Source organism: Artemia sp. Qi Xiang Cuo, chromosome 2 (genome assembly GCF_049724085.1).
Source record: "Artemia sp. Qi Xiang Cuo chromosome 2, ASM4972408v1, whole genome shotgun sequence".
NCBI classification, from domain to species: domain Eukaryota; kingdom Metazoa; phylum Arthropoda; class Branchiopoda; order Anostraca; family Artemiidae; genus Artemia; species Artemia sp. Qi Xiang Cuo.
In genome coordinates, this window is record NC_142795.1 from 12,366,279 (window position 1) to 12,378,398 (window position 12,120).

Sequence of the window (12,120 nt, forward strand, 5' to 3'; positions counted from 1 at the left end):
CGTTCTAGCATACCCTAAAATAATGAACACTTAACAAAATAACGCATAAAATATTTTTAATGAAATAATGAGATGTAGAATATTAATATAAAAATAAGTTAAATACATTATTACACATTATTAGTACACTTGCGCTTCACTTTCCGTCAATTCATCTTTATATTCATTGATGATATTGTCTGCTAATGTCCTTTTTATCCTGCCTGTGATTTCACTGTCTATTCTCACATTATTTTTACATAGATGGCAGTTCTGGCAGGTAGACATGATATGATTTATTACACTAGTGCAGCAGTAGGCCTTTCTTTTCTTCTTTGCTTTCATTTGAATAGTAATACCAGAACGATGGGAATAGGATCTATCAATAGGTATCGTGATACCAGAACTGTAAGCAAGGAGTTGTCCCCGATCATCGACAATTATTTTTAAGTTGGCATTCTCCTTTAGCATTATCATCTCTGGTGCTCTCACTCTCGCATATCCACCTTGAGCAATTTTGAATGATTTCGATAGTCCAAAGAAATCTAACTTCTCGCTGTCATGACAACACAAGCATACATTTCCAATAGTGTTACCGCTTGCACTCGTTTCATAGTTCAGGTATTTCTCCTTGTCAGCATTCAATACGACAATGATTTTATCATGTGCACATTCGTTCGTCGAATAATTCATCCTCACTTTTTTACAGATAAGAATTGTGTGTTTATCCTTCCACTGCGTAAAAAATACTGATTTAATGCATGCAATAAACTAGGTAGTGTCGATAACCTGCCATAGAGTACCAGTGGGAAAGCCGCGTCGTGTCCATGAACAAGCACAGAATACGATTGGTAGAGCCGTAAGCATATTTTATGTCATTTCATGATTTAAGAAAATTAGAATTAAACTGAAACTTTTCATCTTCATGGAAAATAATTACAAATCATAGTATAACTTTTCCTATCTTCCACCGAACAATTTAGAATTGAACTTTAAATTTCTTTATGTCTTTGTGAAATAATGAACTGACGAGGAAGATTTTTGTTTTCTCTGGTGAAATTAGAATTGAATTGTGTTCTTTGGTAAAATTCTGAAGAGAACTTGAACTTTTTTAACTTCTATGAAAAATTTGGAACAGTATTTTAAATTTTTTCATCTGTTTGAGAAAAATCTGAACTGAAGTAAAAATTTTTATATTTATTCTGGGAAAATAGAAATGATCAATAACTTATTTCATTTTCATTGAGAAAATTCAGAATCGAAGTTGAACTTTTCTTCTCCCAGGAAAATATTTAGAACAGAACTTTAAATTTGACTCTTCGAGAAAGAACGGAACTGAATTGAAGATAATTTAGAATTAAAGTGAAAATTTTTATCTTCATGGAAAATAATCACAATCATCGGATAACTTTTCCTATCTTCTACAAAAATTTAGAATTGAACTTAAAATTTTTTATGTCTTGGTGAACTTAAAACTGATGTGGAAGCTTTTTATTTTCTCTGGTGAAATTAGAATTGATCAGTAACTTATTTCATTTTCATTGATAAAATTCAGAAGAGAACTTGAGCTTTTCAATCTTCTATGAAAAATTTGGAACAGTATTTTAAATTTTTTCATCTGTTTGAGAAAAATCTGAACTGAAGGTGAAAATTTTTTTATTATTTTGGGAAAATAGAAATGATCAATAGCTTATTTCATTTTCATTGAGAAAATTTCAGAATCTAAGTTGAACTTTTCGTCTTCCGGGAAAATATTTGGAACAGAACTTTAAATTTGACTCTTTGAGAAAGGTCGGAATTGAATTTAAGAAAATTTAGAATTAAAGTGAAACTTTTTATCTCCATGGAAAATAATCATAATCATAGCATAACTTTTCCTATCTTCTACAGAAAAATTTAGAAGTAAGCTTTAAATTTTTTATGTCTCGGTGAACTTAAAACTGAAGTGGAAGCTTTTTATTTTCTCTGGTGAAATTAGAAGTGAATTGTGTTTTTTGGTAAAATTCAGAAGAGATATTGAACTTTTCTATCTTATATGAAAAATTGAGCCTGCTAGTATTATCTTTATCTCTAAAAATTCTTTTTCTTTCATCTCTGATCTTTTCAATAGATATTCTTAACGTTTGACGTTCTAGCATACCCTAAAATAATGAAAATTTAACAAAATAACGCATAAAATATTGTTAATGAAATAATGAGATGGAGAATATTAATATAAAAATACGTTAAATACATTATTACACATTATTAGTACACTTGCGCTTCACTTTCCGTCAATTCATCTTTATATTCGTTGATGATATTGTCTGCCAATGTCCTTTTTATTCTGCCTGTGATTTCACTGTCTACTGTCACATTATTTTTACATAGATGGCAGTTTAGGCATATTGACAAGATATGATTAATGACATTATTGCAGGAGTATGCCTGTCTTCTCCTTCTTGTTCTCTTTAAAATGCTAATACCGGAAAGATGATGATAGGATTTATCAAAAGGTAATGTGTTACCAGAAACCCTAGCAAGGAGTTGTCCCCGATCATCGACAATTATTTTTAAGTTTGCATTCTCTTTTAGCACTAATTTCTCTGGTAATGATACTCTTGCATATCCACCGTTTACACGATTGAAATTCTTGGGTACTCCAAAGAAATCTAACTTATCGCTGTCATGACAACGCATGCATACATTTCCAATAGTGTTACCTCTTGCACTCGTTTCATAGTTCAGGTATTTCTCCTTGTCAGCATTCAATACGACAATGATTTTTTCATGTTCACATACGTTAGTCGAATAATTCATCCTCACTTTTTTACATATATGAATTGTGTGTTTATCCTTCCACTGCGTAAAAAATACTGATTTAATGCATGCAATAAACTAGGTAGTGTCGATAACCTGCCATAGAGTACCAGTGGGAAAGCCACGACGTGTCCATGAACAAGCACAGAGTACGATTGGTAGAGCCGTAAGCATATTTCATGTCATTTTAAGATACGTAAAAAAGTTAAAAAAATACCATGTTAAAAAATTCAAGAAAGTATTTACGAATTGGGGAGGGGACTCTTTGAGGTTGGAAAATGGGTTTAGGAATGACATTATGAATGGAACTTGTTCAGAAAAGATATCATAAAGCCATAAAAAAGTATTAAAACAATGGCGAGGGGGCTCTTTGGGGGGACCAGGGAGGGCGTTTGGGGATCCGGGGCCCCTGAGGATTGGGTGGTCTTTTGGGAGCCCTGTGGACCTTTGGGGACCTGGGGTGGATCTTTGGGGGCACGGGGGGGGGGTCTTTGAGGGCCGGTTGGCCCTTTGGGAGCCCGGGGGACCTTTGCGGACCAGGGGAGGGCCTTTGGGGGTTTGAGGAGGGCGTTTGGGGGATAACATTTCGAAATTTTTACTTTTTAGTTTACTTTTTTTTGGCGCATCCCTGCGGCGCATCCTGCAGCGCTTTCCTGCGGTGCCTCCCTGCGGCGCATCCCCTGCGCCGCTTTCCTGACCCGCGGCGCATCCCTGCGGCACATCCTGCGGCGCTTTCGTGACCCACGGCGCATCCCGGCGGCACTTCTCTGGCCGGGGGGACCTTTGGGGGCCGGGGGAGGGCCTTTGGGGCACTGGGTGGGCCTTTGGGGCACAGGGAGGGCCTTTGGGGATCCGGAGGGACAGTGGGGGGGCTGGGGAACATTTGGGGACCGGTGGAGGGCCTTTGGGACCCCGTTGGTCCTTTGGGAGCTCGATGGGCCTTTGGGGGGCCCGGGGATATCCTTTGGGGGTCTGGGTGGGCCTTTGGGGGCGCCGGTGGTCCTTTGGGAGCTTGGGGGGCCTTTGAGGACCGGGGGCTTCCTTCGGGATTGGGGTAGGAGGATAGGAACCCTTTGGGGTTGGGTTAGAGGACCTCACAACACTGTTCAAATGAAACTTGTGTATTATAACGACCACAGAGTTTCACCATTAAATTCTCTTCTAAAATCTCTTCAAAATCATCTTTTAAAATGTCTCTAACTCTTTCGCCGAAATAGTTCCATAACCTGTCTAAAACAGTTTCGCCCAAATAATCCCTAAACGTAAGTCAGCGTGTTCCTTTTGTTTTTGGCATCTCTGCGCTAATGCATTTCAAATTAATAAGAAACCTGATTCCCGCGCTAAAACAATTCATCGCTAAGATGTTTATTGGAGAATTGTTTCCATGGCCTTTGGCTATTAATATCCTTTGGAGTTCGACCAAAAGAGTTGTTTCCGAGTCAAAGACATTAATGACTTGGATCTATTCCTGGAGAATCGTTTCTAGGCAAAAATTTTTAAAGTCTGACAAATGATGTCATTGTTGATTGATCTGTCATGAAAGGGGAAATTAATTTGTTGTTTCTAAGGGGAATTATTGATTCACGTTAGGTGAATTGAGGTTGACGGCACAGGTGTTCTAAGGTCGATGTTGTTGTTGTTGTAAGTGCACGCTCTCAGCGAATGTCAAGGTCGATGTTGTTGTTGTTGACACACTTTGATTACGCAATCAATTTAGGTCATTGACCCCATTAACCACGTGTTCTCCCTAATGACTCTATGCCCATATTTGGTGTACTGACAGAGTTAGACTAAATTGTAGATGGCAGCAGGGGTGAGCAATGGGAGTAGCACCTCCCCTTGTACTAATTAGGCCTCCTCTCACCTCTGTTTTTTCCAAAAACCGTCCGATTAAAATTTTGGGATAACCATTTTGTTCAGCATAGTTAAAATCCCCAATAATTATGGCTTTGGAGATAACATGACCTCCCAAAGCCGCTGGGGAAAGGTTTTTAATTTATAAAATTTATCCATTGTTTGCTTATAGTATTTGTTATTTGTAAGTATGCATACATTGGGTGGGGAGGGGCAACTTTTCTGATGGGGAGATTTTCTCCGGTGGGAATTTTCCATGGGGAGGGAAGTTTCAAGCCGGTGAACTTTTCAAGGGAAATTTTACACTGGGGGAATTGGCCAGAATTCCTATAAGAAATTCTTTTTATATATCTTGCTTTCTCTTTGCCGACTCAATTTTACGAGTATATAGGTTAAGGGTAATTGCCCGGCGTAAATTGTCACCGGGATGTAATTGTCTAGAGGACATTTCCGTGAGGAGGGGGTTTTCCATGGAGGCTGAGCCATATTTCCTAGCTTTATTTAAAAAACGATCAACAATTTAATAAAACAAACACGTTTTTTCAACTGAAAGTAAGGAGCAACATTAAAACTTGACAGAATTTATTACGTATATTCGGGGGGGGGGCTTCCCCTCCTCAACATCTCGCTCTTCACGCTAAGGTTTGAATTTTTTACCAATCCTTTAAGAACGACTCCTGAAACACAATGGTCGTTTAATTAGAACAATAAGAAGTTTTTTTTAAGTGCTAATAATTTTTAGTGTGAAGAGCGGGGTGTTGAGGAGGGGGAAAGCCCCCTCATATACATAATAATTTATGTTCGTTCTGAATTTTAATGTTGCTCCTTACTTTCAGTTGAAAAAAATTGTTATTGTTTATTTTTATAGAAGTGTTTAATGAAAGTTTTCAAAAAATTGCTAGGTACTTCCCTTTTTTTTAATACCATATTCGTAATTCTCGGTAATTTACCTCTGACTTCACAGCCACCATATTAAAAAAAAAGAAATAGTTACCACACTATCAGCACCTGGATCTTTTTATTTCTTAATCCTTTTAGTAATGTGACCTATTTATCGTCACAAAAATAAATCTTCTTTCATTTCCAAAGTGTTACAGATTTTCCATTTTTTTCTATCTTTTCTTGTAATTTGTCCCAATTTAGTACATTTTCAAAATATTCACGTTACTACTGTTCCTTTCTTTAACCGGGACAGTTCCAGGTTGACTGTTATTTCTCAATTTTTTAACATGCCAGCATTTTTATTATGCTGTCTGGCTGCAGTTTCCAGATCTTCAGCAATTTAATCAATTGCCTCTACTTCACATCTAGTTAGTTCATATTTTAAGGATTTCTCCACTTTCCTTACATTCCTCTTATTTCATATGATCACACATTCATATATTCATTGTGCCAGCCCTTCCCCATCTCTGCTAAACTCAAAATATTTTCACTAATATTTCTAGCTTTGTTTCTAACATACCTCCCTAAGACACCATCTGCGATTTCATAAACTATTTTTCTAAAATTTCCAGGAATACTGATTATTATGGTGACTTTGTTTCTTTTATTTTGCTGCTGTTGTTGTGGTTTTGTCAAGTAAAAACTAAACTGTTGAAAATACACACGGTTCTCAACGAGTTGCTATCTGCTTAATATTTTCCAAAGGGAAGGGGACAATAAGCACCACAATTAGTTTAAAAGTCGATTAGCCTTGATATATGTCGTTTATTTGATCTATTTTTTATGTCTGTGTTGCTGTTGATGTTACGACCAATGCAAACAAAGCAGTCAAAATAAAAATTATTTTAAGTAAAATGTAAATGACGCTCTGGCCTTTAGAAGGCTTAGGATACATTAGCCCTGTTCCTGTTTGCGGTGAATTTTGCCGATATCCTTCTCAAAGTAAAAATTATAATTCCACTCGGCCTTCCAAAAATTTTCAGCTCAATTCCTTAAGACAACCCCAAAATATTGTAAACAATGTAAAAAAGCAGATGAATATAAAATCTTTTGATTTATTCAGCTGCATGTGTTGTTTCTAGAATACACTTTTAGAAAACTAGGTAATCTTAGCCTAGCTAACAATCTGTTTAAGTTCACTTAACATACTAATTAGAAACAAAGAGTTTGTTCACCAATTTACCCCCACCTTCAGTCCCACTTCAAAAAAAAACATGTGATTTTTTTGGCCTAAAGATTGATCTTCAAAAGTGTCTAGCTAATCGGGCAACCAGGATCATGCATATTCCCCCTTTTTATTTTTGAAAGTTTATTTACTCTTTGTTCAAGGTTCCTTAAACTAAGATTTAGTTTTAGGGTTAATAGTTTGTTAATAGCGTATTTGAAAGCCAAAAAGAATTTAACAGAAACCTAGAGAATGCAAAAGAGAACCTACTGAGAATGCAGTGGCTCTTAGCCGTTCCTGATATATTGCAGATACGCCATTTTGACAACCTGGCTGAACATTTTTCCTTTTGATTTAGTTAATTAACTCCGTTAATACCCCTTGATTGTTTCAACTTAATGCCGTTAGCTGTTCCGAAAACACTTCAGATGCACCATTTTGACAACCTGGATGCACATAGCGTCTTTTGATTTGATTCAACACCCCCTAACATTCCCTGGAATTTTCAACTCAATACCGTATGCCATTTCTGAGTCATTGTAGATATGATACTTTGCCGACATAAGTGAATATAGTATCTTCCAGTTTAGTTCAATACCCCCTCAACATTCCCGGAAAGTTTGAAGTTAACACTCTTAGCCGGTCCTGAGATAATACAGACATGCCATTTCTTGAGCCTCGATGCACATAGTGTGTCACTTTTGACTCTTAAAAAGGTTGCTAAAACTTTAAGTTTCCATCGTATGAGCTTCCTCCGCACTCTTTTCGACTAAAAAAGGAAAAAAACAACAACAAGGAAGCTATATTGCTCATTACTTAAGCATCTTCATTGTACTGACTATGAAACATAACTGTAAAGTGATGTTTATGCTGTTTTTACATGCTGATATTCTACTCTTTTAATTCTTTTAAATTTACTCCTTTTCAAAATATCCATCCTTCAACCTTATGTTACTTTTAAAGGGTTATCTATTTTTGTTTTAGATTCCTGAATCTAAGATTTTGTTATTAGTTTCTCCTCTAGTGTATTTGAAAGCCAGAAAGAATCCAACAGAAGTTGAGGGAATGAAAAGAGCACACATTAAGGATGCAGTAGCTCTTTGTGATTTTCTGGCAAAACTGGAGAAAGAGGTATTTTCTTATGTGTTATATTATCATTTTGGTTTATTTATTATACTGAAAAGATTAAGAAAGTTGAAAAATAAAGACAATATAATAGATAAAAATTGTTTAATAAGAAATCTTACAAAGAAAGTCTAAATCTTAAGTTAAGATATGAAACGGAACAGAGTAAGATTTACTAACTGTTGGTTCCCCAAAACTGACTTTTAGCTAGATTTCATAAAATCTTAGAAATTCACTTTTATTCTATTTCAAGGAACAGAAAATCTGAGGAAGCCTGTTTGGCTTCCTCAAATTTTGGAAAGTTTAAAACTTTTTTGATCTTCCACCTTCTGGGCAAAAAAAATGTTAAAACAAGACGTATCTGGATGGAAACGTTAGACACTAGTGGGTTAAAAGTTCTGGTTTCCTTTTTAAGTTAACAAAAAGACTGTAGGGCATCTAGCCCGCCTCCCCATACACGCCCCTTTTTCCCCAAAGACATTTAATTAACATTTTCAGATAGCCATGTGTTTCAGCATAGTTGAAAGGTCCAAAAACTATGCCTCAAGGGACGACATGTCCTCCCCCCACAGTCTTTGGGAAAAGGGCTATAAGTTATGGAAATTTCCCATAGTTTCCATATAGTGTTTCTTATTAAGAAGCACATGGCAATTTTCCGGGGGTTGTTTTTTCTGGGCTGTAACCAATTTTCCATGGAGGGGTAGGTGGAATTTCCCGAACCGATTTGAAAAAACGATTAAAAATTTAAACGTTACAGGTTCAGTTTCTAAGACTTTTGGCACTTTAAAAAGTTCAGTTGACCACAATTAATCCTCCTTTTCAAAAATATTACTTGTTCGATTGATTCAAACAGCATCATCAATATTAAATTTTTTCGTCACAACCTTTTCATTTGAATATTGTTTTAGAGAAATGTCAGGTGTATTGTTACTTTGATGAACTTCAAGAGGACTATGATGATTGGACTGATTGATGATTGGATTGATGCGGACGTTGATTATAAATCAACATGATTTTATCTAAATCTTGAATAAAAGCAACAATATTTTTCAATGTACAGATCTCGAGATTAAAAGTCATGTTCGTCTTATTAATCGTTCAGTTAATGCCGAGTTAATGTCAGGGTAGTTAATGTCTTTGATAGAGTATTGTATTATTTTTCAATAAAACTTATTAGCGTGTGGATTAACAAATTCACTACCCTGATCCGTTTTAATTTTTCTATTAAATAAAAAAAAAACAAGTTTTTTAAACTGAAAGTAAGGAGTGACATTAAAACTTAAAACGAACAGAAATTATTCCGTATATGAAAGGGGCTGTCCCCTCTTCAACGCCTCGCTCTTTACGCTGAAGTCTCTATTGTTTTAAAAAGTGGAATTGTGACAAAGAGTCATACTTTAGCGTAAAGAGTGATACGTTGAGGAGGGGATAGCCCCTATAATATACAGAATAATTTATGTTTGTTTTAAGTTTTAATGTCGCTCCTTACTTTCAGTTTAAAAAACTTGTTTTTTTTTATTTAATTTCTGATCGTTTTTTAGTTAATGCAGCTTTTATTATGGCTAACCGTCATTGAATAAGTAAACAAAATTTGCATAAAAATTTTACTTTTCTTTTGCTAAATGCATGTCTTTACAAATTAACTTACGTAACTAACTTCTATATTCGTATATTTTTCTTCTGGCAAAAAATACAAAGTTGCAGATTTTTGCAGATATGAGCCTGAAACCTATGTAATAGGGTTTTCTGACACGCTGAATCTGACGGTGTGATTTTCATTAAAATTCTTTCACTTGCAGGGGATGTTTCCCCCCTCTTTAAAAAATCAGGTAAATTTTCTCAGGCGCGTAGCCTTTGATGAGTAATACTAAACTTAATAAAATTTATATATTTAGAATCACCATTATAAACACATTCTTTTGATACATTTATTGACATCAAAATTCCGTTTTTAAAAGTTTCGATTACTATTGAGCCGTATCACTTGTTTTTTTATTGTTTTTTTTTTATTACGTATACGTTATTACGTATTTGAGGGGGTACTCCCCTTAGTCAATACCACGCTCTTTAGGTTAAAAGTTAAAAAAAAATTTATTCACAAACCCCTGAATCACAAAGGCCGTTTAATTAGAATAGATAGCTCTTTTGAAAGCACTAAAAAAACTGTAGCGTAAAGAGCGAGGTATTGACTTGGGGGAGAACCCCCTCACATACGTAATAATTTCTGTTCGTTTTGAGTTTTAATGCTGCTCCTTACTTTCAGCTGAAAAAACTTGTTTTTTTTTATTTAATTTCTGATCGTTTTTTAAATAATTCTTGGAATCCGGAGCCCCCTTCATAGAAATGTACCTTACCACAAAGAAACATCCTCCACGGACCTATTCTCCAGAGTAACCCCCTCCTCTAGCCCCCCCTCCAGAAAAAAATCCTTCCTGAAAATGTTTGTTTACTTCCCAATAACCAATAAATAATGCTGGCAAGTCCGGCGCCCCCTTCATGGCAATTTCCCTTCCCTCATGAAAACTTCCTTCATGGACAGATCCTCCAACATAACCCCCGACCCACCCTTCCACCCCCCACTACCAGAAACAAACCCTCCTGAAAACTTTTGTATACTTCCCAATAAGCAATACTAATATGTTAACATTGGGTAAAGTTCATAACTTTTAGCCCTCCCCCTGGGGACTTCGGGGGATTAAGTCATCCTAAAAGACATATTTATCATATTTTTGACCATGCTGAACAAAATGGCTATCTCAAAATTTTTATCGGGTGACTTTGGGAAAAAATAAGCGTGGGAGGGGGCGTAGTTGCCCTCCATTTTTTTGGTCACTTAAAAAGGACACTAGAACTTTTAATCTTCGTTCCAATGAGTCCTTCTACGATATTTTAGGTCCATTGGATCTATACGATTAACCCTGGGAAAAAAAAACAAAAAACAAAAAAACAAATAAACACGCATCCGTCATTTCTCTTCTGGCAAAAAATACAAAGTTCCACATTTTTGCAGGTAGGAGCTAGAAACATCTACAGTAGGGTTCCCTGATACGCTGAATATGATGGTGTGATTTTCATTAAGGTTCTAGAACTTTTAGGGTGTCTTTCCCCCTTTTTTCGTAAATCAGCCAAATTTTCTCAGGCGCGTAACTTTTGGTGGGTAGCACTCAACTTGGTGAAAGTTATATATCTGAAATCAGCATTGAAATCTGATTCTTTTGATGTATTTATTGGTATCAAAAACCCGTTTTCTAGAGTTTCGGTTACCATTGAGCCGGGTCGCTCCTTACTTACAGTTCGTTACCACGAACTGTTTGATAAGAATCTTGTTCGAAGATAGATTCAAGGGATCTAGCAACTTCATCGCCTGTCTTTGTACGCAATGGAACGGCATATGCATAGCGACTAAAAACACTAATTGCAAGTAAAAAATACTCGTATGGGTTATTTTGACGTCTTTGAATCTCGTATAGAGTCAAAAGATCTGCTTATACTATATGCAAGGGGGAAAAGGCTTTTGTTTCTCGATAATGAGTACCACAAACTCTATGACTTCGATGAATAGTGCAACTGGGTTCATTTTGTAGATACACTTTCGCCAACTTCTTTTAAACTCTAGCGATTCGGGCAACTGTGGCGGGAAAACCTAAGCTTCCCGCTTCATCAATGTTTTCATAAACACGTTTCAAAACTTGAGACATTTTGAACGTAAGCGTGGTGTGAAGCATCTGCTACTCTTTTGCATCCAAAATATGGTGGGAAGCCGCTATCGTTTCATGCCTTTTAAATCATTACCCCCACTTGGTGTGCTTCTCGAAAACGATATATCTCTTGATATTCCTCCAGATTTTCTTAATCGTTTTAAAACATGTTTATTCCCAATAAGACCTTTTGGAAAGTTTGAAGACTTTAAAAGTTTAGACAAATGACTGTCAAATGATTAAAGTGTTGCTCGATTTGTAACAATATCATATAACTGTAAGTCTTGCCATGGATTAGAGCTTCGCTCTTTTTGTCATCAATTTGTGCATGTTGATTTTCAGCGAGATAGGTTAAGATTCTTTTACTTTGCTCATGATATAATTGAGGCATTAGGTCTGAAACACTTGATGAAACCTTAGGTAAATCTTCCTCTTCCTGTTGTGGCGGCAATTGTGTTGGAGTGATGAATTTCGAGGTTGATCAATAACATTTAACTTCAGTGGTCTTTCACGATTTGGTTTATGCCTATTGACACGTCGAAGGGTATTTTGAAAAAA

At 36.0% G+C, this 12,120-nt stretch overlaps 1 protein-coding gene across 2 annotated transcripts in view; it reads left to right on the forward strand.

The window, feature by feature from the left end:
* The window catches only part of LOC148954909 (xaa-Pro aminopeptidase ApepP-like), a 582,094-nt gene that overhangs the window by 61,880 nt on the left and 508,094 nt on the right, over positions 1 to 12,120 (forward strand). For both annotated transcript variants that reach the window (XM_089099137.1, XM_089099128.1), the window contains exon 8: positions 7,724 to 7,870. In XM_089099137.1, the coding sequence (XP_088955263.1) occupies positions 7,724 to 7,870 (147 nt within the window). The remainder of the gene's footprint in view (positions 1 to 7,723; positions 7,871 to 12,120) is intronic.